Raw genomic sequence first — 26743 nt, forward strand, 5'->3', positions numbered from 1 at the left:
GGCAGGGGGCGTGCGAGAGGGCCCGGGGCCGGAAATAACTGAGCCTGCAATGCGCATGTGCCGCCTGCCAGTCCCACAATGCAGAGCGGCATCCTTTAGGAAACATAGAGCAGTTTCTCTGACACTTTGTATTGTGGTCCTTCCCTACTTCCATTACCGCGCCTATCAAACCCGAGAGGGAAAGGCGTGGGCTCACTCACTCTTAAGGCATTTTGAACGCTGCAACAAAGCGTTGCAAATTCCCTTTCCGAATGTTTTTTTAAACAGGGCGGGCGGCTTCCTAAAAGGGCCTTTCATTCAGACAGTGGATGACAAAGCGGAACGTTTCCAGACAGACTGAAGTGCGCAAGAGCAAAGATGCTGTGACGCTGGGGGGGCGGAAGTGGGCTGAGCAGGCGGCGGAGAGCTCGCGGTAGGTAAACGCGGGGGGGAGGGGGTGTACCGGGGAGGGTCACCTAGCAACCAGGTACCAAGGGGCCGCTCGCTCGGCTGGAGCAGCGTGCCTTGTCCCCCAGAGCTGGGCCGCTTGTGTCGTCAGTGAGACAGACATGATCAGTCTGATGGGGAAGGGCTGGATTTGCTGTGCCTCTCACACCAGTTCCCAGCATTAACCCTTGGGAAGGTGTTAGTGCTTCTCCACCCACGGCAAGTTTGGCCCAACCGGTTTGCAGGGCGGAGTAGTGAAGGGGTCTTTCCTGTCTAACTGAATGGACAATTTTAAAAGTGATCTATGCTCACGCTGTTTTTTTAAACTTTATCTGTTTTTCTTATCTCGAAATAGTTAAGTCCCAGTTTTTGGAAGGCCTCAGACTTGTGGCTACCTTTCAGAAAGGCGAAGTTTGAATTTAAACACCCCCTTCTCGTGTCTCAGAAACATCTCCTGCTTTGTTATGCATTCATCTCTGCAGGAGAACGTCCGCCATTTTACCCACACAAATAGCCATGACAGAAATGACTGTAATCTAGTTTTTTTGGGGTGAGGAAGGAATGTTGGTGAGAATATTGGCTGTACCTAGATTGGTACCATTGCATCTTTGATAACTGCAGCAGAGGGGGAGGATTTAATAACTCACCTGGAGGAAACGTTTTTAAAGTTTATTTATTAGTGTCACAAGTAGGCTTACGTTAACACTGCAATGAAGTTACTGTGAAAATCCCCCAGGAGACACCTCCGACAACTTGACTTCAGTACTGTGTTAAAATGTCAAAGCAGATGTGTGCTCACAGCCTGGAGTGAAATTGAATGCACAATTTGTAGTTTAAGGACATTTTTAATTCAGCCCTGCAGAAAATGGTACAAAACTCTCAGCTTAGTGTGTGATCAGACAGTGGTAGAATAAGGGCTGTTCAGGTGGCACGGTAGCACTGCTGCTTCACAGCTCCAGGGTCCCGGGTTCGATTCCCGGCTCAGGTCACTGTCTGTGTGGAGTTTGCACATTCTCCTTGTGTCTACGTGGGTTTCCTCCGGGTGCTCTGGTTTCCTCCCACAGTCCAAAGCTGTGCGGGTTAGGTTGATTGGCCAGGTTAAAAAATTGCCCCTTAGAGTCCTGGGATGTGTAGGTTAGAGGGATTAGCGGGTAAAATATGTGGGGGTAGGGCCTGGGTGGGATTGTGGTCGGTGCAGACTCGATGGGCCGAATGGCCTCCTTCTGCACTGTAGGGTTTCTATGATTTCTATGATGATGATGGATTAAAGTAGCACTGCACCCCCTCATAGAGGGAAGGTCGTACCACACAAATTTGATTGAGTTTTTTAATGAAGTGACATAGAGTCTGCAGGATCCAGATGGAGGATCAAGACCGAGATTGAGTGGAAGCACCTTTGGATTTTGCAAGATCCTATTTTTTTGTTTAAAAAAGGAAAATGGTAAACAGAAATCTGAGAGACTTTGAGAATGATGAATGATTGGACAACCCCTCTACAAACTGGTGAGGAAATTTATCCAGTGATGTGATAAAGGTTGCTTTCCAGTATCCATGGGTCCTTAAGAAATCTCCGTTTATGTCAAAATGAATAACCAATCACGTGCATGCACGGTTGATCAACAGGATTGGCTGTTTTTGTTTTCAATACCTGTATAAGTGTTGTTATGATTGTTGTCTTATGATTCATAACAGAGAGAGTGGAGCAAGAACTGAGGTTCTATATTTGCTAAGTGTACTTGGTCTACTTTTTTGGAAATGGGAAGTGCTGCAACATGAACCTTTCCTCATTGTTGGCAAGCAGTTCATGCACCAACCTAACTGAGTATCTGTCTCCACTGACCCTAAGGCTAGTTGCTTATCAAGAAGGCAGATTCACCATCTAGAAAGGATGTATTGGTCAACACTGGGATTGGGGATGGAGAGACAATGTTGAGCATGAACTCCTTGATGTACATTGCTTTTTAGTAACTTGCTTTCTTGAAAGTTCTGAACTAATGCTTGGTCAATTTCCATTAGCAATGGGGGAGTCACTCAGGTAGTTTGAAGTGACCTTTTGAACAGTGAACTTGCTTTGACAATGGTGCTTGTCACTAGAGTATGGAGATGTTTTCATGCCAATATGATTGACATCTCTTGAGGAGGAGTTATCGGCCCAGAATGGATGACCTTTTATTGTAATACTGTTGCATTGTTCATAAAGAGCTTGGAGCTAATTGTTATGTGAATATATATCTCAGAGCTCTAGGCTGCGGGTGGTCGAGGGGTTCGTCCGAGCCGACTCTCTGTCCCACTACCATGGCTATGTTTGCGGTCAGGTGACTTTGGAGATGGAGCATGAGGTGTCCACTGGCACACCAGACTTTCCACAACCGGTGGACACCACAGGGGCTGGAGTGCATCAATCACCATCGCACCCCCCCCCCCCCCCCCCCAAAACCCGGAATGGCAGATTGGTTTGATTCTGTAAGTTTCTTTTTGATGTTTTGTTTTAGTTACAGTGCCCCACCAGGGGCTGTCACTCCCCCCTCACGATTTTCATTTTATTTCAGAAGAGTATATCCTGGGGGGGCACATTCTGTGTCACATTGCAGTCATGTGCCGGGTAACAATGTATCAGTCTTCAGCCCACCAGAGAGCTGAAAAAAATTCATTTGATGGAACTCCAGCATTTTAAGTTTAAAGTGTGACTATTTCCTACTTATGGGAACCAGCAGATATAACGGAGTGAGAATGTGTGTATGTGGATGAGCAGATCTTTATCAATGTGTTGTCGAACCGATTAGTTGATTTACTCAAACGTTCAATGTCCTTTGTGCTGACATTTGTTGTGACTTAAGATTGCGTAACAGGGTTGAGCAATCATCCAGGCGAGCAGATACACAATGCTGAACAACAGATTCAAATCAGTCCCGGCAGCCTGTTACCCAGCGTTTACACCAACGATTTGCCTGCAGCAGTGTCCTGCAAATGGATATATGTGTGTGGCATTGCCTTGCAAGAATCGGCCTGAGGAAGCCCAGACCTGTGATTTACAAAGGATGAGGGTCTACTTCAGCCAATGGCGACTTTGGCTGTGCATGCAGGCACGCAAACGTCACTTCGACATTCCACCTAACACCCATCAAGCAAACTAAGCCTAGGAAGTCTTATGGCCACCAGTTACCCCACATCAAACATAATGGCTCCTTGTGATATACACAACTTCTCCAGAACCTTCAAAAACCTGCGTATGACATCACACATCCTGATTTATTCTACAGAAAAGCACTGCTCCCTGGAATGGGTATTCATTCCAAAGATGTGTGGGTTAGGTTGATTGGCCATGCTAAAATTGCCCTTGGTGTCCTGAGATGCGTAGGTTAGAGGGATTAGTGAGTAAATATATAGAGATATGGAGGTAGGGTCTGGGTGGGATTGTGGTCGGTGCAGACTCGATGGGCCGAATGCCCTCTTTCTGTGCTGTAGGGTTTCTATTCTATTCTATTCATTCTGCATCTCAAATATGTCAATATGAGAATTATTTTAGAATGCTTTTATCCACACCAGCACCCTGGGTGCATGTACTGACAAACTTCATATCACCACACTGAAGCCTTGAATCTGAAATCTCAAGAGAGTACAAGTGTCACATCAACAAAGACATACCAATCCAGTTTGACATGAGCATCTTGGCTAACCAATTTGCAATCGAGGCCAATTTGGGCTGTCGCCAAAGCCTTTCAGCATTGATAACAGTGCAATGCTTGGAGGAACTGTAGCATGTTGGCACAATGGGTAGTGCTGCTGTCTCAGCACCAGGGACCCAGGTTCGATTTCAGCTTTGGATGACTGTGCGGAGTTTGCATGTTCTCCCCGTGTCTGGGTGGGTTTCCTCCGGGTGCTCTGATTTCCTCCCACAGTCCAAAGACGTGCAGGTTAGGTGGATTAGACATGCTAAATTGTCCCTTGGTGCCCAAGATATATAGGTTAGGGGGATTAGTGGGGTAAATGTGTCGGGCTGCAGGGAAAAGGTGGGGGGGTGGGTCTGCATAAAATGTTCTACTGAAGAGTTGGTGCAGACTCAATGAGCTGAATGGTCTCCTGTACTGTAGGAATTCTATGAAATGATTTCTCACAGGAGAACCAACTGGACAACCTGAGTGATTTAACCTTGCCCATTAACAGTGACCAATCACTTCAGAAATGGTCATGGTAGATAATGTTTCCTTCTCTGTTGGTCAAAGATTAAAATGCTCCCATCATGTGTCAGGAGCTACTAATTAGACCATCGAGCACATCATTGAACATTGACCTCTGAGGCCAAGTCACAGGCCACCTACAAGATATACACGGGAAGCTTTGGCCTGAATATCTGAGTTAGATTTTATAATTGCAGTCATATAAAAGAAGAAAGCCAGTTGCCGATAAACACCATCTGCTTTGTATTTAAGACAACACTTCTGAAGTTTGGGGAAGTTTCTAACCTGACCTCTACCTGCTGCTGCTTTGAATCCTCACACCGCTGCATCTGCTTGTTTGGAAGCTGAGCAGAACCTAGCTCTTCTTGCTTCAGAATGCACGAGAGCAGCTCACCAAAGTCTTTTAGGCAACACCTTCCAAACCCACAGCCACTGCAGTCTGGAAGGACAAGGGCAGCAAACACATGGGAACACCACACCTGGAAAGTTCCTCACCATCCTGACTTGGGAATATATCACCATTCCTTCACTGTCGCTGGGTCAAAATTCTAGAGTTCCCTTCCTAGCTGCACTGTGGGTGTTCCTACACCACATCAACTGCAGTGGTTCAAGAAGGTGACTCATCATTACCTTTTGATGGGTAATAAATGCTGCCTTAGCCAGCAATGTCCACATCCTGTGAAATAATACATTTTTTAAAATCTTGAACTGATTTTCCTATTTTGTATCAGGCCTAATACCTGGAACAAGCCCAGTGCTCATACCGCTCCTTCGACATAACCTAACATCTCCGTTTTCACACATACTTGTGCCATATTCAAGCCCTCTTACTTGCACATTGTGCGCTTGGTTGTCCACCTGTTATGTTCCCTTCTCCACCCAGCCATTCTCCAATTCCGTTTACTCTGTCTCCATCACATTCCTTCTTGATCCATACTCAAATTAGTCCCTGGTCTACTTTTGAGTGTCTCTTGAAAGAGCTCTGTGCCTTGCTTATTATCTTTCAATGTGGCATTTATTGCTGCAAATCCTAACATTTTCAGCCTGCTTTCTCACCTTGTCAGGATCAACATCTATAACCTCAATATTCATCTCATTTATGCCTTTCACTCTAGCAAGATCGGGGACCTTCATTCAATGCTCAACTCTTTATTAATAAGACCATCTGCAATCTCATGATGATGATTAATACTTTGGCACTGACAGAAATGCCATTTATATCAGCCATGGCTTTATGGTAACGCTTGACTGTGGGTTAGTGGGTTCAAATCCCATACTGAGCACATTACCTAGACTGATGCTGCAATGAAATGCTGAAAGAGTCCTGCACTGTTGGAGATGCTGTCTTTCAGCTGATATATTATACCACAGCCCTGCTTTGTCCCTCCAGTGAGCATAAAAGATCTCTTAATACTATTCACTGGAATGAATTTATTTGGAGAGATTTTGCATGGTGACAGAGTGGTTGGCACTGCTGCTTCACAGCACCAGGGACCTAGGTTCAATTTTGACCTCGGGTCACTGTGTGGTGTTTGCATGTTCTCTCTGTGCCTGTGTGGGTTTCCTCTGGGTGCCCCAGTTTTCTCCCACGTTCCAAAGATGTGCGAGTTAGGTTGATTGGCCATGCTAGATTGCTCCTTAGTGTCAGGAGAATTAACAGGGTAAGTATGTGAGGATAGGGCCTGGGTGAGATTGTTGTCGGTGCAGTCTCAATGGGCCAAATGGCCTCCTCCTGCACTAGGGGTTCTATGATTTTATGCGATTTGCAGAAATGAGAGATGTATGAGAAGGATTGCATTAGAGCTGGTGTGTGTTTATGAAAGAGCGCTTGCCATTTCGGTGTTCATTATTTGAGAACAACTCTCCTAGAACATGTTTGGTGGTCAGTGGAATGAGCGTGGGTTAGTCCTGAGAGAGGAATCTTTATGCGCCAGTGCCATTCTAGTGCTGAAGATAGGATTGTGCCTAAGGATACGATAGCTTATTCAAGGATTTAAACATTATCCAAAATGCACGCATACTTTTACAATAGTCGCTGTCACAGATGATGCTTGCAGTGGCTGACAAAATAAATAGACGCAAAGTCTGCTTGAATTTGTGCCTGAGGATACTGACAGATCGTCAGCAGGATGGAGCTGAACTCTCATTGCAAGAAGTGGAATAAGATTCGCTTGCTGCTTCCCTATCATTGTGACCTTACCCTCAACTAACAGGAGTCTCTTAAAGCAACATTCCCTATAAATGACCCACTTCACCAGTGACTGGCACTGATCATTGCAGCAGTGTTTGGGGAAAACACATTACGTCAAAGGCAGCCCGCTCCATTGATGCCCTCTTGTAACCGGTGATTGTATCAATTTTGTCAAAAGAATTGCATGAGATAATTTTGTATCTTAAAAAATTGGTATGGTTTTCCTTTTGGGCAGAAGGATTGCAGCTAAGTTCCACCTCGCTACAGTAGATCCTGTTTCCCAGGCAACGGGTGACATGTTGACGTGTGCAGCAGGCAAACTAAAAGGCAGGATCAGCTGGGCTTGAGATATTTCTGTTTTTGTAAAAGCTGCAAATTAAGTGCTCTTCCTTTTTAAAGCCAGTCTCCAGTATTTATATTTCAGAAATATAAACTGTTCACCACATGTGCCATGCTCACTCTGGCAGCTGATGGTGATATGTTTGCAGAATTGCATCTTTTACAATTCATTGCAGGATCTAAAGCCTTGAGCGTCCGGCTTGTTTTGCTTATGCCCTCCATTTTGTGGGTTTTTAAAAAAAATTCCGATGAACAGAAGAAGCTTGGAGTTAGTTAGTAAATCTGTGGGCAGAATTCTTTTGATTCTGGTTCACAGGAAGGAGAGTATGGACAAAGCAAGATGGCCTGTGTTTTATTTTCTGTTAATGTTTTAATTTGCCAATTGGCAGGATTGGATACCGTGGAGTCATCTGCAGTAGATCTTTTTAAATATTCAGTCAGGGACTGTCAGCATTGCCTGCAAAGCCAGGATTTATTGCCAGCACTTAATTATCCTTGTGGTGATGGTGAGGAGTCACGGTGTTAAATCATTGCAGTCCAGGTGGTCTTGGTACATCCACAGTGCTGTTAGGGAGGCATTTCCCTGAATTTGTCCTGAATTTTGATGCAGTGACATTATGGCAACATAGTTCCAAGTCGCATTAGTTTGTGTCTTGGAGGAGAACATTGCAGGTGGTGGTGGTGTTAGGGTTGCCAACTGTGCTTCTATGGAATTCTGGAGGTTTCATCACATGACTTTCCTCCACATTCCAGCCATTAATCCGCCAACATATTCGTCCTTGTGACACTCTGCCTTCCTCTGTCAACTGGAAAGCAAAAACGCTCATTACCCACAGCGAAAACAGAAAATGCTGGAAAATCTCAGCAGGTCTGCAGCATCTATGGAGAGAGAATAGAGGCAACGTTTCCAGTCTGGATGACCTTTCGTCAGAGACTCATTACCCAATTGGATGATGCTTGACTGTTAGCCAAACAGACTTTCACTCCCATTTCAGTACTTTTATTTCTGGTAAAGAAAATAACTTCAAAGAAAATGGATAGAAATCTTCAATGCTCTGAGATTTTTCTCCAGGGTTGCACTTGGCAATGTCCTGGAGATTGATCTTCAATTCTTGGAGACTCCAGGCCAATCCAGGAAGGATAGTAACCCTAGGTGTTGTTCCCATCCACCTGCTACCCTTGTTCTTCTAGGTGGTAGAGGCCATGGGTTTGGAAGGTGTGACTGAAAGAGGCTTGATGAGTTGCTGCAGTGTATCTTGTACAGGGTACACACTGCTGCTGCCATGCAGGGAATTAATAGTTAAGTTGGTGGATGGGGTGCTGATCAAGCAGGATGCTTTGTGCTGCATGGTGTCGAGTTGCTCGAGTGTTGGAGCAGCGCTCATCCAGGCAGGTGGGGGCTATTTCATTGCACTGCTCGCCTGGGCAGGATTGGCAGGCTTAGATTGGAAGAGCATAGGTGGTGTCTGTATAGAATCATTACTGTTTGGAGTGAGGATCAAGCTAGGATCCCAGGGAAAATGGGGTCCAGGATTCTGTGGCAGTGCTGCATTGATACCATTTGTACTTCACATGCAATAGCTTAGAGAAGCCCCACCTAGAGTCAGACTCTGAATCTGTGGTGAAGCATTTTGCCACTTCCAGCACACTGAGAGATGACCATGAGACGACAAAATGATATGGGCTTTGTGGCAGACAAATTGCTTTCAGATGTTATCGGGTGGGGAAACTGCAATATTTTATTTCTGCTTTTTACATGAAGAAAACACTTAGTGATTCTTTCACATTTAGCCAGTCGAGTATTTGGTAGTTTGTTAATTGAGTTGTGATTTTTTAAAAAACAACTTTAAGTAGGTGTGGCAGGTTTGCAAGGCACAGCAGCAGATGCACATCAAATGCAAAATTTGTAATTATGTGCACAGATAGATGAAGGATGATTTTATAGACTCAGGATATCTTGCACCTCAAAGGAGCTGTCACATTAACTGGTGCTTGAGCTGGGCACTATTCCTGCAAGTATATCGTCAGTGAGGGTCAGGGAAAATTGTCTCTCTCAACAGGATGGCAGTGGAATGTGGTGTTTTCAGCTGGGAGAATGTTTGTGCCAATGTGAGACTGTCTTCCTGCTAGCAGGTGGTGCTGTGACTCTGTAAACCCAGGTATAAAGTCCAGAACAAAAAGCTAATAATAGGTTGTTTTTTAATCTTCGAAATAGCTCCTTCCCCGCCCCATCCACTTGCAGAAATTTAGTAGAAACTGGAATATTAACCACGGTTAAAATTCAGGCTGTTCTTTTCATCTGAAGAGCAAGGATTGTTCCAGTGAAAATTATATTAACTCGGGGGGGGGGGGGGGGGGGCGTTGTGTCGTACACCATGAAAAAAGACTGGCATCTGCACAAGCCGAGTTGGTTAAATTTTATAGCACCTTGTGTTTACATAACACCTTGAATTTAGTGGGACTTTACAAAGCACTTCCAGGAACGTTATTTGACAAAAATTTGACTCCAAACCACATAAAGCGATATTAGGACATGTGACCCCCAACTTGGTCAAAGGTTTTAAAGCGTGTCTTGAAGAGGGAAAGTGAGGTGGAGGTTTAGGGAGGAAATTCCGGAGTTTAGGACCTTGGCAGCTAAAGTTATGATGACAGAACTTTGAAACTCTCAAATGACCAGAATTGGAAGGATTTTGAATTCCAAAAAAACAGGAAATTGTGTCTTTCCTCAGTGTGATGTGTAATTGATGTGAAAATCCCAGTGGATGCTTCAAAGTCTTTTCAATAGATTATTAGATGTCTTGGTTCTCCTGTTCCTCCACAAGGGGCATAAGTATACAATATGTAGGGCTGTAAAATTGTGATTTTTCTCAAATACAGCAATGCAAAAGTGTTATAAGAGGGAGGTTCTATCTTGGCAGCAATGCTGCTTTTAACATGAACAACTGAGGACATTAACTGTACTGTACAGTAACAACTGGTGATGGTTCCTTTTCCCTGACACCCCCCCCCCCCCCCCCACACTATATAATGAAAGGCCAGACACTTCTTGCTTATGTGCCTGAGGCAGGGGTCACAGTTCATTGTTTCCACTGGTCGGAGAATCTAAAAGCTTCGAGAGGCGGCGTCAATCATTTAGGAATGCGATGCGGAGAAATCACTTCATTCAAAGGGTTGTGAATCTTCGGAACTCTCCACCCCCAGAAGGCAGAAATGTAGATTTTTTTGGTCTCTTGGGGAATCATGGGATATGGGGAGCAGGTGGGGAAATGGAGTTGACACACAAGATCAGCCATGGTCATATTGGGTGGCAGAGCATGCTCGATGGACCGCATGGCAACTGGCTTGCCCAGTTGTTTTGAGGTTGGGCCAGTAAACACACACACTCAAGCTGAAAGGTTTTCCCAATAGGATTGTTGAGTTACTCTGCCAGTACACTGCCTGGTGAGGCAGCATACGTGTCTGTATCTGCAGATTGCCACGCTGTGTGCTCCCGATCTCAGCTGGACTGTCGAAAGGAGGCTCCCAGTATGGGAGGCAGAGAACAATTAGCAGAACTGCTTTCTAGAAAGAAATGCTTGGGATAAGTTTTAAGTTTAAAGAACATGCCCCAACATTCAGAAGAGGGTGTGGGAATTACAATTAATGTGCTTGTTCTTGCTAGGAGCCCTCATTATAAAAATGTGGAAAAAACATTGTCTGCCTAAGGCTTGAACAGGAAGCCTGATTCATTTAGTTACCGGATGTACCCAGAGCAGGAAGGGCCTGTGAAAACATCAGGTGTTGATAGAGCTTAGAGACTGAAACTAAAAATCCCAAACTGCTATGCTACAGTTTGAAAGTTTCTTCATAGATTCTGTATTTCCTAGGCGGATGTGGGTTTGGTGAAATACATGGGTACATTTTAATCAGTTGTATTCAAGGGTGTGCCATTCGGTTATATTTGTCAGAAAGGTAAGGGCTGATTGAACTTAAGAAATAGGAGCAGAAATAGGCCATTCGGCCCCACCAGTCAGTATAGTCTTGCTTGATCTGATCTGGCTTTAACTCCACTTCCCTGCCTGTCCCCTACAACCCTTGACAATAAACAATCTGTCTCACTCAACCTTGAATGTATTTGATGATCCAGCCTCCACTGCTCACTGGAAGCGAGAACTCCAAACATTGAAGGCACTCTCAGAAGGAATTCGTCCTCGTCTCTGTCTTGTTCTGAAACTGTGTGCTGTAGTTCTAGATTCCCCCACAGGGGGAAATTGGCAGTAGTGAGCCACTGACCTTCCACCCCAGGGCGCCAGTTTTGAATTCCGTCCGGTTGATGGAAGGTCCTCTCCGTGGGTCTTTGTGGTTTCCCATTGACATTAGATTGGGCAGTAGCAGATTTCTTTCAGAAATGGTCCACGGGGCAAAATAGTATGGCATATGTTAGCACGAAATAGCTGATCTCACTCAGGTAGGCCATAGCATGGCAGGTCAGTGATATAGGAAAGCTTACACTAATGGCTTGGAAGGTAAACCTGAGGTGATGGCATTCTCTTTGTACAACTTAGAAACTTATTTCTTGTTTTATTGTTTCTGTCAGTGACTATTATTTCTATGTAATACTGCAGTGCATCAGTGTTACTGTGTTTCATTTCACATTTCTACCTCTGATCCTCCCAGCTTGCTGCAGATATCACGTGCTCCTGGGGTAGCACTCCCCTGGGTAATCAGCTTCAGCTTACTCAGAGTAGTTGTCAGCCTGGCAATGTGCTTGACTGAATTATCTGGACTTATAAATAAGAGATTGTGTTTGCCTGAGCCTGTATATAACACTGAGGCTTCAAACTACCCAGGAAATAGAAATTGTCTGGTCCAATCTTTAAGAGTAATTTTTGTTCATTCAAGGCAGTACGGTGGCACAAAGGTTAGCACTGCTGCCTCAACGCCAGGGACCTGGATTCGATTCCCAGCTTGGGTCACTGTCTGTGTGGAGTTTGCACATTTCCCACCTGTCTGTGTGGGTTTCCTGCAGGTGCTCCGGCTTCCTTCCACTGTCCAAAGAGGTGCAGGTTAGGTGGATTGGCCATGCCAAATTGTCCCTTATTATCAAGGGGGCTAGCTAAGGTAAATGCATGGGGTTATGGGGATAGGGCCTGGAAGGGATTGTGGTCAGTGCAGACTCGATGGGCCGAGTGGCAGCCTCCTGCACCGCAGGATTCTACGATCATTCTATGAAGGTGTCAGAATGGACAAAAGTTGATATATTTCTGACATTCTGCCCTTGAGCATCAATATATAAATAATACACAAAATATATAAGTGGCACTTTGGGGGTGGGGGGGGTCACACTCAAAATATAAGGCTAAGTGAGCATTTCATTAAGTTTGCAGTAGCAGAGTTTCACCAAACACAATCTTCATTCATGTTATAAATCATTCTTAGCTCTAAGGCTCATGCGGTCAGTGGTGAAATCTTGTGTTCTCCAGTACCTCCAGGTTTTCTGGATGATTTGGTAATAAGTTGGTATTGGAGAAGGACCCATATTTCTCTATGTTAAGTGTGTGCATTTCCACCTACACTCCAGTCACCGGGCGTTCAGTGTACGCGAGACAATCTCACTGGTTTGAGTGAACTGTTTGTTTGTGTTGGTTGCAGGGGCTGAGGATGGACTCTGTGGCTCCAGCCTGGGTGGGCAGTGTCTTTCTCTTCATTCATTCAGACGAGATGGATCTATCGGCCTTGTACCGGGACCCCCAGATACAGCTGAGAATTTATAAAGCCCTGAAACTGACTCTTGCTGGTAAGTTGCAACTTCCAGCTGTCCGGTATGGTGGTGTTCTCCATCTCTGTGCTAGTTATTGTAAATAAGCTGGAGTGCAAGATGCTATTTCTGTTCTCCATAGCTTTCAGCGGTGTGCACAGTGTATAGTGAGTATCTTTGAACAAAGAACAAGAACAATACAGCACAGGAACAGGCCCTTCGGCCCTCCAAGCCCGTGCCGCTCCCTGGTCCAAACTAGACCATTCTTTTGTATCCCTCCATTCCCACTCTGTTCATATGGCTGTCTAGATAAGTCTTAAACGTTCCCAGTGTGTCCGCCTCCACCACCTTGCCTGGCAGCGCATTCCAGGCCCCCACCACCCTCTGTGTAAAATATGTCCTTCTGATATCTGTGTTAAACCTCCCCCCCTTCACCTTGAACCTATGACCCCTCGTGAACGTCACCACCGACCTGGGGAAAAGCTTCCCACCGTTCACCCCATCTATGCCCCTCATCATTTTATACACCTCTATTAAGTCTCCCCTCATCCTCCGTCTTTCCAGGGAGAACAACCCCAGTTTACCCAATCTCTCCTCATAACTAAGCCCCTCCATACCAGGCAACATCCTGGTAAACCTCCTCTGTACTCTCTCCAAAGCCTCCACCTCCTTCTGGTAGTGTGGCGACCAGAACTGGACGCAGTATTCCAAATGCGGCCGAACCAACATTCTATACATCTGCAACATCAGACCCCAACTTTTATACTCTATGCCCCGTCCTACAAAGGCAAGCATACCATATGCCTTCTTCACCACCTTCTCCACCTGTGACGTCACCTTCAAGGATCTGTGAACTTGCACACCCAGGTCCCTCTGCGTATCTACACCCTTTATGGTTCTGCCATTTATCGTATAGCTTCTCCCTACATTATTTCTACCAAAATGCATCACTTCGCATTTATCAGGATTGAACTCCATCTGCCATTTCTTTGCCCAAATTTCCAGCCTATCTATATCCTTCTGTAGTTTCTGACAATGCTCCTCACTATCTGCAAGTCCTGCCAATTTTGTGTCGTCCGCAAACTTACTGATCACCCCAGTTACACCTTCTTCCAGATCGTTTATATTTGAGGAAACTATTTGGTCCATGAGATAAACCAGTCCAGATTTAACTCCTCTTTCTGAGGGGCTTTATCGAACAACTTAAACCACCAGAATATTACGTTTATCAGATTTTCAATCTCTCAAAATATCTGTTTTTGATCCAGTTTCTAGATTTCCAACAACTGTATTGTTAGAGAGAGTTTGTTGGGGCCAACTTTCTCACTGTCTGATTCAAATGGGAAAGTATATTGGACATGGATACAATACAGTCTTGGATACAGTAGCCAGCATCAGGTGAGAGGAAGGTGAGGTTCAGATTGGGTTGGCTTTCTCCAAATTGTTCAGGTAGACCATTTCCACGTGCCTTGAATGATCTGAAGCAAATATGTTCCACTTCTGTCCGTAGAGAAACAAAAATGCAATACAAGAGACATCAATTTCCCTGAATATGTTGATAGCATATTTGCCAATATGAACCAGAGGGAAAATATCCAGGGATAAGATCAGGAAATGTAACATTTATGGTTGTATATTTCCTTAAATATAGTGCATCGCCATGTATATCCAACTGGAAAGACAGGTTATCTCCTGGGATAAGTGGAAAATGAGACCAATTAGACAAAATGTGAGGAGTCCAATCTGGATATAGTTTAAAAAGAAATTGCATTTATATAGCATGGTTCATGACCAAAGGACTTTCCCAAACACTTGCAGCTGATTAAGTACATCTGGAATGTAGTCATTGTTGTAATGTAAGAAACCAAAACAAAATTGTACACTTTGTTTTGCCAAAAAATGTCTTGTAGATAACACCCACCCATTCTGCTTATTCTTGCCTTTGCTTCTTGGCATTGTAGAATGCCATTGTGGAACTTTAGCAAAATGATTTGAGTAGTCTGTGTAGATAATCCACTAATTTGATGACTTCATTTGGAAAATATTTGGAAATGATGGTGAGTGTGTCAGACTGCCCAAATCCCAAAGGGAAGCGCAAACAATTTTATGAGAAGCTATCTGAATTTCAAACCACTTGTGAAGATTTAAAACTAAATTTAGCATTTATTAAAAAAGGGAAAAAAATGAAACTTGAAGACAAGATTACATTTACACAGTTAATAATACTTCTACAAACATTTTCCACAATGATTTCTGTTTAAGTAACTCAGCTCACTATCCATTTTAGGCAACAGTCCTAATGGATTTTAATCTATAAAATTCCAGCAATATTACCGCACGTGCACATGCGCAGATTAATATTAATAAAATATTGAAAAGTCTTCTATTTTCATCACAAATATCTGCCTTGTGGTCTCATAGAAAGAGGGAGAAGGAAATAGAGTAAGAGACCAGTGCAGGGATTCAGGAATTATGATAAGAAATCGTGTTAGATATTTACTCTGAAAGGAAATAGCAGGGCATGAAGACAAAACCTTGGGTCAATTGGGCAGTGAAATAAGCTAATAAAATTCAAAATTTTATCTCAAAGCATTGAATATAAAAATAAAGTACTGATGAGCCTGTATAAAAAGACTTCAAGAGGTAGGTACTTTGGCTCTACACAATAGGAAAGATCTTTATGCTTTAGAAAGGGGACAATATCTTTACTAGTCAAGATGGGCATTTGGGATTCCTACAGTTCCACACGCTATAAGATTGGTCTTATTGAAAACCTTGTCAATAGGGCCTGAGCCATCTGCTCACCATGCAAGCTTAATGCTGAAATAGAGCACATCAAATACATCCTGCGGGATAGTGACTACCCTGGGCAGATCATTGTTTAAGTTTATTTATTAGTGTCACAAGTAGGCTTACATTAACACTGCAATGAAGTTACTGTGAAAATCCCCTAGTCGCCACACTCCGGTGCCTGTTGGGGTGCACTGAGGGAGAATTTAACATGGCCAATGCATCTAACCAGCACGTCTTTCGGACTGTGGGAGGAAACTGGAGCACCCAAAGGAAACTCGCGCAGGCACTGGGAAAACTTGCAGACTCCGCACAGACAGTGACCCAAGCCAGGAATCGAACCCAGGTCCCTGGCACTGTGAGGCAGCTGTGCTAACCACCATGCTCACTGTATATTGGCCAAACTCATGAATGGGTCTAAAGTTGCTTTTGGGCCTGACAAGTGCCTGGTCTACCTTAGATTACCTTGGGAAGGGTAAAGTGTATCAATTTGAGCAACAATTGAAAGTAACCGTTGCACACTGTTACGATGTAGAATAATGTGAAGTCAGTGCCATTGTCATGCCAGGTACGAAGGCCATACCTCCAAATGATTGGAGGACTGTATAAAACAATACATACCTTTGGCTGTTTACAATAGGCAAAGTACTGACCATATCCAACCACCCTGTTCTTGCAAAACTCAGAACATAGGCTGGAATTTTTCCGGCTGTTCTTGCCAGCGGGATCTTCTGGTCCTGCCTAAAATGAACCCCTGCCATGGGTTTCCTGGCGGTATGGGGCAGTTTAAATGGGAAATCCATTGGCAATAGTGGGACTAAAAAATCCCACACCAGCCAACAGCGGCTGCCTCCCGCAGCTGTAGGAGGTGCGGCAAATCCTCCTGTAATGTCCAACATGAAATGTGATTCAGCGATTGGACAACATTTGCTAAACAATCCTGAATTGTGGTATTTACAAAGCCCTTGCTGCTGGCACCAATCTTGTGGTAATTACACTGACAACCAATTTAAGATCAACGGTGAAGCTTGCAGAATGGCTCACTTGCGCGTGCTGGAATTTACATAATTCAAACACGGGGCTTGGTCTTTTCCAGACAGAAGGAACGCGTCCACGAATTGCACCTTTTTCAACTAAACGGAATTGTGGGGGACAGCTTCCTTGGTTCATTCCAAGGGCAATGCCTCGACCAGAGTCAACCTGACTAGTTTGAATTTAAACAAAAGCTTGGCAGTTAACTGTTCCCTGGTGTCTTCTCCATGGCAACACCTCAACCAAGTGTCCATTAGCGAACCAATCAGCACTCTCTTCTCATGCAGTATAAATTAGTGTTCCCTATCCAATAAGCATTCCTGCGAATCTATCTTGATGAGTGCAAGACAAAAAGCTTCGACAGCATGTCTTTTTTTTCCAGCAACACTGGGGTTCTGAACTACCAAGTGAATATTTGATGCATCTCTCTGGACTCAAAACTTTAGAAGAAATCCTAAACTCTTCTTTTGCAATTCCATGAGGCAATTCAAATCTACATGCAGCCTGTGTAAGTGGAAGTGTCTGAAAGGTTAACGTGCAATCATTTCTTTTACAGATGCCACCGGCAGTGCAGGAGGTTACGAAATCCTGAAAATTTATGGAAGTATCTTTGGACTGCAGTTGAAATTTACAGAAGAAGAGAAATGCAGGAAGTTTCTTCACAGTTACAAAAATGACAAACTCCAGCAAGCTTTAGGGTATCATTTTCAAAACCAATCTATACCCAATACCACTTTCAGGACAGAGCTGAAGGCTGGTACGATGACGCTGGATGATATCCTGGATAATCCAGACACCTGCCTAAGACACATCAAAGAGAATGAGGTGGGTATAGAGTTTTACAGCACAGAAATGAGGTCATTTGGCCCATCAGTCTTATACTAATGCTTTTAAATGTGTCTCCCGTAGGCAGGTCCCAGACCACAAAGCCACAATCTTGATGACACGTCCCCAATCCACCCAGGCCAGATAGGGACAAAGCCCTTGTTGTTGGCATCAATCTGATCCACACCGGGCTGTCCAGCCAATTGAGCCCCCTCCACCCTTTACCAAGTAGAGTCGAAGTAGTTGTGCCAACATGCACTCTAACACATGTTGTAGTCCCAGAGCTATGGATAGTGATGGTAGAGGCTCCAATTTGCTTCCACCACATGGTTGACCAGGAACCTCTCCTGCTCTTACCACCTGCCATGTGGCCGTGCCATCTTCACACCTTCCTTGGCTATCATGCCTTGGGCTGGAACTTGAACCTTCAGCTTCTGGCTCAGAGGCAGGGACACCAATGCACCATCACAAGACCATCACTACAGTTCACCTACCGCCGCAAAACGTCGACAGCATACACCATCTCCCTGGCCCTGCACTCAACCCCGGAACACCTAGATAACAAAGACACCTATTTCAGACTCCTATTTATTGACTACAGCTCAGCCTTCAACACCATTACTCCTATGAAACTCATCTCCAAACTCGATGGCCTGGGCCTCGGCTCCTCCCTCTGCGACTGGATCCTGAACTTTCTAATCCACAGACCACAATCAGTAAGGATAGGCAACAGCACCTCCTCCACGATCATCCTCAACACCGGTGCCTCACAAGACTGTGTCCTCAGCCCCCTACAATACTCACACACCTACGACTGTGTGGCCAAATTCCCCACCAACTCGATTTTCAAGTTTGCTGATAACACCACCGTAGTGGGTCAAATCTCAAACAATGACAAGACAGTAGAGGAAAGAGATAGAGAATCTGGTGAACTGATGCGACGACAATAATCTCTCCCTCAATGTCAACAAAACAAAGGAGATTGTCATCGACTTCAGGAAGCGTGGTGGAGAACATGACCCAGTCTACATTGGAGACAAAGTAGAAATGGTTGAGCTTCAAGTTTTTAGGTGTCCAGATCACCAGCAATCTGCCTGATCCCTCCATGTCAACGCTATAGTTAAGAAAGCCCACCAATGTCTCTACTTTCTCAGCAGACTAAGGAAATTTGGCGTGTCCGCTACAACTCTCCCCAACTTTTACAGATGCAGCGTAGAGTTGTTTCTGGTTGTATCACAGCTTGGTATGGTTCCTGCTCTGCCCAAGACCGCAAAAACTACAAAAGATCATGAGTAGCCCATGCCATCACGCAAACCAGCCTCCCATCCATTGACACTGTCCACACTTCCCGCTGCCTCGGAAAAGCAACCAGCATAATTAAGGACCCCATGCACCCCAGACGTTCTCTCTTCCACCTTCTGCCGTTGGGAAAAAGATACAAAAGTCTGACACGTACCAACTGACTCAAAACAGTTTCTTCCCTGCTGCCTTCAGACCATTGAATGGACCTATCTCGCATTAAGTTGATCGTTCTCTACACCCTAGCTATGACTGTAACACGACATTCTGCACTCTCTCCTTTCCTTCCAGTATGCTTTATCTGTATAGCGTGCACAAAACAATACTTTTCACTGTATACTAATACATGTGACAATAATAAATCAAACCTCTTTTAAGTGAGTTGTCCTACTGTGAGACCCACGTCCCTCCTTGTAACTCCGCCAACTAGTCCTCTTCAAGAATAATTCCAATTATCTTTTGAAAGTTCTTATGGTACCTGTTTCCACCACTTCAGTCCAGATCTTAGCAATCCTCTGCGTGAAAATATATTTACTCATTTCCACTCTGGATCTTCCAATTATTTTAAATCTGTGATCCAATTAACCCACTAACCAGGGGAAACACACTTCAGCCTCTTGGATCCATCAAAGCCCCTCAATTTAGAATACTTCCATTATGTCGTCCCTTAATCCACCCTGGCCCAAGGAGACCAATCCCAGTTTCTGGAATTGTTCTACCATAACTGAAGTCCGTCATCCCTGCTAATGCCTTGGTAAGCCTTGATAAGGCTTTGACATCCTTCCTAAGTTGTGCAGACCAGATTTCTACGCAGTATACTAGCTGAAGTGGGGCCAGAGATTTGTGTAAATTTAACATAACTGCCTTGTTTTTGTCTTCAGTGCAACTAATTACAAAGGGAAAATAAGAGAGCAAGCATTATCAGGACAATGAAGTTACTGCAAAAGTCCCCTAGCCGCCACACTCCAGCGCCAGTTTGGGTACACTGAGAGAGAATTTAGCATGGCCAATGAACCTAACCAGCACACCTTTCGAACTGTGGAAGGGAACTGGAGCACCCAAAGGAAACCCACGCAGACATGGGGAGAACATGCAGGCTCCGCACAGACAGTGACCCAAGGCAGGAATCTAACCCGGGTCCCTGGCGCAGTGAGGCAGCAGTGCTAACCATTGTACCATCGTGCCACCCCCGTTAAACCCCCGTTAACCTGCAACAGATCCCCTGGTACTATTTTGGAAAAGAGCAGAGTATTTCTTTCTGGTGTCTCAGCCACTATTTATTCCTCAACCAATGTCAATAAAACAGGTTATCAGGTTAAACAGGTTAAAATTTCCAATGTTACCACAGTGACAGCACTTCAATAGTATTTCATTTTAATGGCCCAATGGATATAAAACTGATAAAGCCACAGTTCGGCAGAGAGTTGTGGTTAACTTCTGTTTTTCAGACCCGGGAAAAGTATACAGTGGAAGTTCTGCAGGGTGTTAGGATCACTGCTCTTTCTGATGTTTGTCAATGACCTGAACCCAGGAACACAGAACAAATCTCAAAGCTGCAAATGACACAAACGTCAGAAGCATGGTAAACTAGGAGGAGGCTAGTAACAGGTTGTAAGAGGAAATAGATTGGTCTGAAACATGGCTAATGAAATTGTGTGCAAAACCATACATTTTGGGACAAAAATTACCAATAAGTAGGAGGAGGTACAATCGTAGGAACAGACATGGGATTGTATGTATACAAACATTGAAAGTGGCAGGGCTGGTTGAGAAGTCTGTTTTAAAAAAAAGACATATTGGATCTTTGACTTTGCAAATGAAGACGGTACAAAAATAATGCTTAAACCTTATAAAGCACTGGTTAGGCCGTAGCTGGAGTGTTGGCAACTACATTTTAGGAAGGGTGTCCAGACCTTGGGGAGGATGCAGAAACTATTTACCTGGCGTCAAGGGACTTTAGTTGTGTGGAGGGCTTTGAGAAGCTGGGATGTATTCATCTTGGAACAGAGCAGATTAAGAGGCAAGGTCGGTGGAAGCAGATTCAGAAGTAACTTTCAAAAAATAATTAGGTAAATTCTCGAAGGGAAGCGTTTTAATCGAGTTTTGGGAAAGAACAGGACTAATTGGATGACTCTACCAGAGTAGCACAGGGATAATGAGCTGAGCAGCCACTTCCTGTGAAAATCATATGTGACTCCATTTCATCATAAAACATTTTGGACGAGAATGTGAAAGGCACTATATAAATGCAAGTTTTAAAATTGTCTTTAATTGATCCAAAACGTTGAGGTAGATTTATGGAGCAATCTACATTTGGTTCAAAAGAAAGCAAGCTTCCTCCTCGCTGAAGGGGCTGTGCACTTTCATTCTGTCCTCTGTCATTGCCCCACTGATATGCCCAACAGTATTATGTAACTGCTGCAAGGACAGTTTTGAGCCTTTTAGCCTGTTCTGTTGGTCTACTGTACAGGCCTGAGCCTGACCTTTTAGTAATTCAAGTATTTTCCAAAATATATTTCAGCCGAACCACCTCCGCGACGATGAGGTCAGCAGGTTGGAAGAAGACATTAGGCGGCTGGTTCTCGAATACAATTCAAACTGCCAGAATGCTGGAACTCTGTGCAGCACCAATTCCGAAATATCACCCACGGCCTCAACCCTATCGCCATCCTCACCAGCTTCATCAAGTCTGTCTCCATCTTCTCCGTCTTCAATAGAAGCAAACGGAAGCTCACTTCGCTCGACAGACCGTTTTGAATTTCGGGGTGTTTTATTTGGTGAGTGTCAGTCTCCACACACCTGCAGTTATTGAAAACTACCCATGGGGTAATAGAGAATCATTGCTATCACCCTCAAGGCTGCTCCATCAATTTCATTTAAGAGTTAGGTATTCCTCAGTGGGTGTTATTAAATTTTCAGTAATGACGCAGGACAAAGTGATTCCTTGATTAGGACCCATCCACTATCTATCTATTATTTCTTTCACCACCCGCACCGTCTACAAGATGCACTACAGCAACTCCACAAGGGGTCTTTGGCTGCACCTTTCTAACCTGCGATGTCCAGTGCCTGGAAGGACAAGGGCAGTGGGTGCATGGCAATACCATCACTTGCAAGTTCTCCTCTAAATCACACATCTGATATTGCTGTTCCTTCATCAGCACTGGGTCAAAATCCTAACAGCACTGTGGATGTACCTTCACCTCACAGACTGCCGCAACTCAAGGTAGCTCATCACCACCCTCATGAAGGCAATGAGGGCCTGTGGCAGTTAAAGTTGGCTTTGTAATTGACTCCTTGATCCAGCGAGTGAAATAAGTTTTTTTTTAAAAATAAACAATTCTATGCAAATTTATCTGATATATTTTACTCTCTTTTAGTAGGTCAGTCAGTAGAATGTGTAACAGTGAGAGGTACAGGAAATGAACCTAATAAGGTCAATGTGATTGTTGCTTTTGATCTTGCTGTCAGCATACAAGTGGGGCATAGGGATCCTCTTAATTTACTGCCCTTTCTTTGATCTCCCCTCTTGGCACAGTGCCTAAGATTGAGAGTTAAACATAGAGTTTGCAGGCATAGACCTGCTGTAACTTAGTCAGCTTCCATAAGCAGTTTGCATCTCCACGGAACTAAATTGGCGACTTAATGGATGCTAATTCTGCAATGATGTGCTCCAGATTGACCGTGAGTTGAGAATTGACAGTTACCCTTGTTGCAGCATTGATGGCCTGGCATCGTCGTCTTGCCCCTTTGTAACGCTGGTAAATACAATGCAATCTGACCAAAGCTTTTTGGATAAATTTATTGGTTTGTTTTATTTCCAAAGTAATTATTACACAGCAGCAATGCAGTGATTGAATTTGCGTCTTCCCCCTCGGTAATGTTTTTGTTATCTTTCTGCCCCCAGATGACCATGTCTTGAGTACACAGGATCACTACACCTTTGCCAAAACCGTGGGCAGGAACTGGAAGCAGGTGGGTCGCATGTTACAGAAAAGCTGCCGAGGTCTTCGGGATCCCACCATCGACAATATAGCCTTTGAGTATGAGCGGGAAGGATTGTATGAACAGGCATACCAAATGCTGCTCAAGTTTATTCAGTGTGAAGGCAAGAAAGCTACAATGAGTCGGCTGATCAGAGCTTTGGAGGAGAGCGAACTGGTCGGAGTTATTGAGCTTTTGCTGAACACCTCGAATAATTAGGAGATGAGTGCAACTAAGGTGAGACAATGAAATATTTCATGGCGCGGTGTAAAACTAAAGGGAAAATGTGGGCAGGTGAAGAATTTTATTACTTGCATCAACTTTAATCATTGCTTCCAAGCAAATCAGTTCCTTAATCTCATCATTTATGACCGAGGTGTGTCTTGCATTGGGGCTGTTCACTTCCTTCCGAGTTCAAAAGCAGTTTTTTATTAAAAAAATCACTGTACCTTGTTAGCATTTTTGCATTTATATATTTTAATGCATACTCCACAATATTTTCTAGGTTGATTTGCAAATCAACATGCATATTAATTGTAAGCTAGACAAAAGTATCGGTGCGCATAATTATATTGAGTACATTTCAGAATGGCTAATTCTGTTTTCTTTTTAACCAGTATTGTTATGGAGAAAGACTTGGCCAAGACCTGCAGTGCAAATTATTATATATATTTTTTCTCATCCTGACCAAAGCCAAGTTCATGAGTTCTGCCCTGAGTGTAGGCAACCGTGTTTTTTTTCTCACATTAATATCAGATGTTTCTCAGATGAAAATCTCTTCTGTCAACTAGCTATATGGAAGTTGGCAGTTTCCTTCTAATCCCTGGCGGGTAATAGGCCAGCAGCACAAACTTGTCCCAGATCTGGTACTGGATTGTATTGTATCATTGCCAGGCCAAAGGATAATATGGGGTACTCTTCTGGGATTGGGGAATGAGGTGTTTGTAGGGGGAGGAACAGGATATAACTGTTTTGAAGCTTTAACTCTGCTGTTAATCCTTTGGACCTCTCCTGGGAGTGGTAGATGCATGACCGAAATGGGAAGAGTTTCCTACCTCACTTTGGGCGCAAATGCTCTTTCCCTCCTAAAATAACACGGCGATATTAGGATCAAGACATCTTTCCCTCTCCATTCCACCCATTTGAAACAGATAAATTCTGAATGATTCATATACTATGCAATATGCTCGTTCTTAAGTAGACTTGACTCGCCGAAGGTCACAGACTGGGTGGGACAATTTGCAATCTCAAATACGTGATTTAAAAAGCAGCATCTACCTGAGATTTGCACAACAGCAGCAGCTAGTGCAAACTGTTGAATCCATCCTAGAAAGAGCCCACTAATGTGCAGCTGATCCCTTGTAGTTTTGGGTTTATTTATTATGGACAAGGCCCCTTCGTTGTCCCAGCGAAGTGTATTCCATGTGGAATGAAATCCCAAAAACACTGGTAAAATTCCTTGGATGTTAGTGCGTTCGATCACGGTAGATCAGTGGGCCTGATCATCGACAAAGAGAAGGAAACATTTGACCTCGCAGCTTCCCATACTGTGGGTCCAGATGGGGAGAACTGCTTAAAAGCAAAGAACTCCCAACTAATGAATCTGGGAGAAATTCTGGCCTCTTCTTTCAGTAATCAATGATGCATGGCAATGGACATCCTATAATTGGCGGTAATGATTTCAACTGCAGTTACATCAGGTTTATTGTGCTATTGTAGGAGAGCCCCAGAGGTGATGGTTCTTTTAATGAGTGATAGAATGCTTGCCAGAAGATTGACTAACTGGGACTGTGCACAGGAAACTAAATCCTAAAGTGTAATTCTGACGTGTTTCGATTCATTGGTGCATACAGTAATCTCTGGTCCAGAGGGCACCCAGACAATGTGCTCTTATGTTGCATGATAACTAAAACCCAGGAAGTACACTAAACCAGTCTGCTCTGACGTTGGTTTTTTTCGCTGTTTTGGGAAGTGACTTTTCTGTGCCCTCAGCATTAAGATTGCAACTTGAGTTCAGCTGAGGCTCAATGGGAGCTCTCTCGCCGGTAAGTCAGAATATTATTGGTTCAAGTCCCACACCAGGGAGATGCGTGCAATGCAGCCTGCCACTTCAGTCTAGAGCCAAGGAGTGCTACATTGCCAGGGCCAGGGATCTTTCAGATCAGACACTTACCAAGACCCCTGTCTGCCCTTTGAGAGTGAATGTGAAAGACCCCATGGCACAATCTGAAGAAGAGCAATGGAATTCTCCTGGTACCCCAGCCATTGTTTATCCCCCAACCAAGATCACATAAAACAGGTGAACTGATTATCATCACATAGCTGTTGGCGAAACCTGCTCTGCTCAACTCGGCCGCTGTGTTTCCTACGTTATTCCAATGACCAAACTTCAAAAAAGCAGTACTTCATTGGCTAGGAAGCACTTGGGGATGAGCTATGGCTGTGAAAGTTGCTACCTAAATGCAAGTTTTTTTTTCTTTGTGTGTCAGTTGGCTGCTTGTGGCTTTGAGTTGTATGAAAAGAGACAGTCTTTACTGCACTGCAGTTTATCTTTTACTCTGTTTGTGTTGTGACCTCTTTAATGACATCCTGTATCTGCATCAAACATTCATTGAACACTGATGTCAAGTAAAGCTGTCGCTGTCTCAACACTGTCTTGAACTCAATTAAATGAGCACCCTCCACAACAACAATGTGACACTTTGCAGCTCCGGGCAGTGCATGGGATCTCAGGGTGGGTTTGTCAGTGCCAGTTGGGTAGTTTTAAATGAGGACGTAGTGTTACTGCCCAACCTTATTTTACATCAGACCCATAGAGACAAAATAGGCCATCAATCTGGGCTGGGTCTAAATCCAGAGTCTGCAGTGGAAAGACCGCTACTCATCCCCTTACACCACCCAGTTCCCCATTGTTTAAAGTAACGTGCTTCAAGAGTTCTAAAAAACCTGGTTTAAAATCTCCCCTATTTGTTTGCCTGTACCATTTGCGCTAAATGTATGAGCCTTCCCTGTATGTGCAGTATGTGTTTTATACTCATCTGTTTCTATTCAAACTGCACTGACATCTGTCTGCTCCTTGTATTGTCAGTATTCAGAATGCTCATTGAGACGCCATCTCAAAGCCAAATAAATATATGTTGTCAATCAATTCCACTGATGGTAAAATGAGAACCACAAAGTGTAGACGTTCATCATGGTATGTTCTCGGTTTGGAGAAACCCGTGCAATGTTCAGGAAATGTTCTCCACGTACAAACCGATTTGCATGGCTGTGTATCTGACTTCATCTTTGCTGCTTCATGTTTTACTGAAAGGCTCGAAATGGAGAGCAGTGCATCAGGTGCTGTGTATGTTTTAATTTCTCTACTTGAAATGCTGTGCAAATACAAGTTTTGTTTATACATAATGCAAATAAATTCACATCTGTTAAATTCAATATTGCAGCAATTTTTTGTTGGCATTTTCCGGTTAAATCATCGTGTGTAGCAGCGCGGATCTTTTGTCTAATGGTTTTCACTATCTGGACCCCTCGATTAGGTCACTGCCTATAACTCGATCCTGCTTTTCCATGGCTTTGGCTTTGAGATGTAGATCATGTCATGGCTTTCCAGATGTTTGGTGCCACAGCCAATGATGTCCTCCTCCAGCATATAAACCCCAAGACATCCATCTACTCTGATTAACAGGGCTTTTGTGTTACTTCATTCAGATGTTAGCTGTAGCTCAGACTTGATAGCGCCCTCACCTCAGAGATAAAATGTTCCGGCTTCAAGCCTCACTCCTGGACAAAAATCAAGGCCGACATTCCAGTGCAATACTGAGGGAGTGCTGCATTGTTGCAGGTGCCGATTTTCAATGAGGCATTAAGCTGAGACCCAGTCTGCCTTCTCAGGTGTCCCATGGCACTAGTTTGCAAAGGAGAAGGGAGATCTCCCTGGTATCC

General features: G+C 44.1%; 1 protein-coding gene across 6 annotated transcripts in view; it reads left to right on the forward strand.

Annotated features, from left to right (window-relative positions):
* The first annotated feature begins 69 nt into the window (after positions 1-69).
* Positions 70-26743, forward strand: part of tradd (tnfrsf1a-associated via death domain) — a 71042-nt gene continuing 44368 nt past the window's right edge. For 2 of the 6 annotated variants that reach the window (XR_013497626.1, XM_078211061.1), the window contains exons 1-5: positions 365-412; positions 12766-12910; positions 17250-17518; positions 21339-21594; positions 22725-23038. Coding sequence is in view for 5 of the 6 variants with exons in the window: in XM_078211061.1 (XP_078067187.1) it covers positions 12775-12910; positions 17250-17518; positions 21339-21594; positions 22725-23020 (957 nt within the window). In the remaining variant the exon portion in view is untranslated. Of the gene's footprint in view, positions 413-1839; positions 1930-12765; positions 12911-17249; positions 17519-21338; positions 21595-22724; positions 26235-26743 lie in introns of those variants that run through there. The other 4 variants (XM_078211062.1, XM_078211059.1, XM_078211060.1 and 1 more) reach the window with 4 other exon arrangements.

The sequence above is a fragment of the Mustelus asterias genome, chromosome 4, assembly GCF_964213995.1.
Source record: "Mustelus asterias chromosome 4, sMusAst1.hap1.1, whole genome shotgun sequence".
In the NCBI taxonomy this organism is placed as follows: Eukaryota; Metazoa; Chordata; class Chondrichthyes; order Carcharhiniformes; family Triakidae; genus Mustelus; species Mustelus asterias.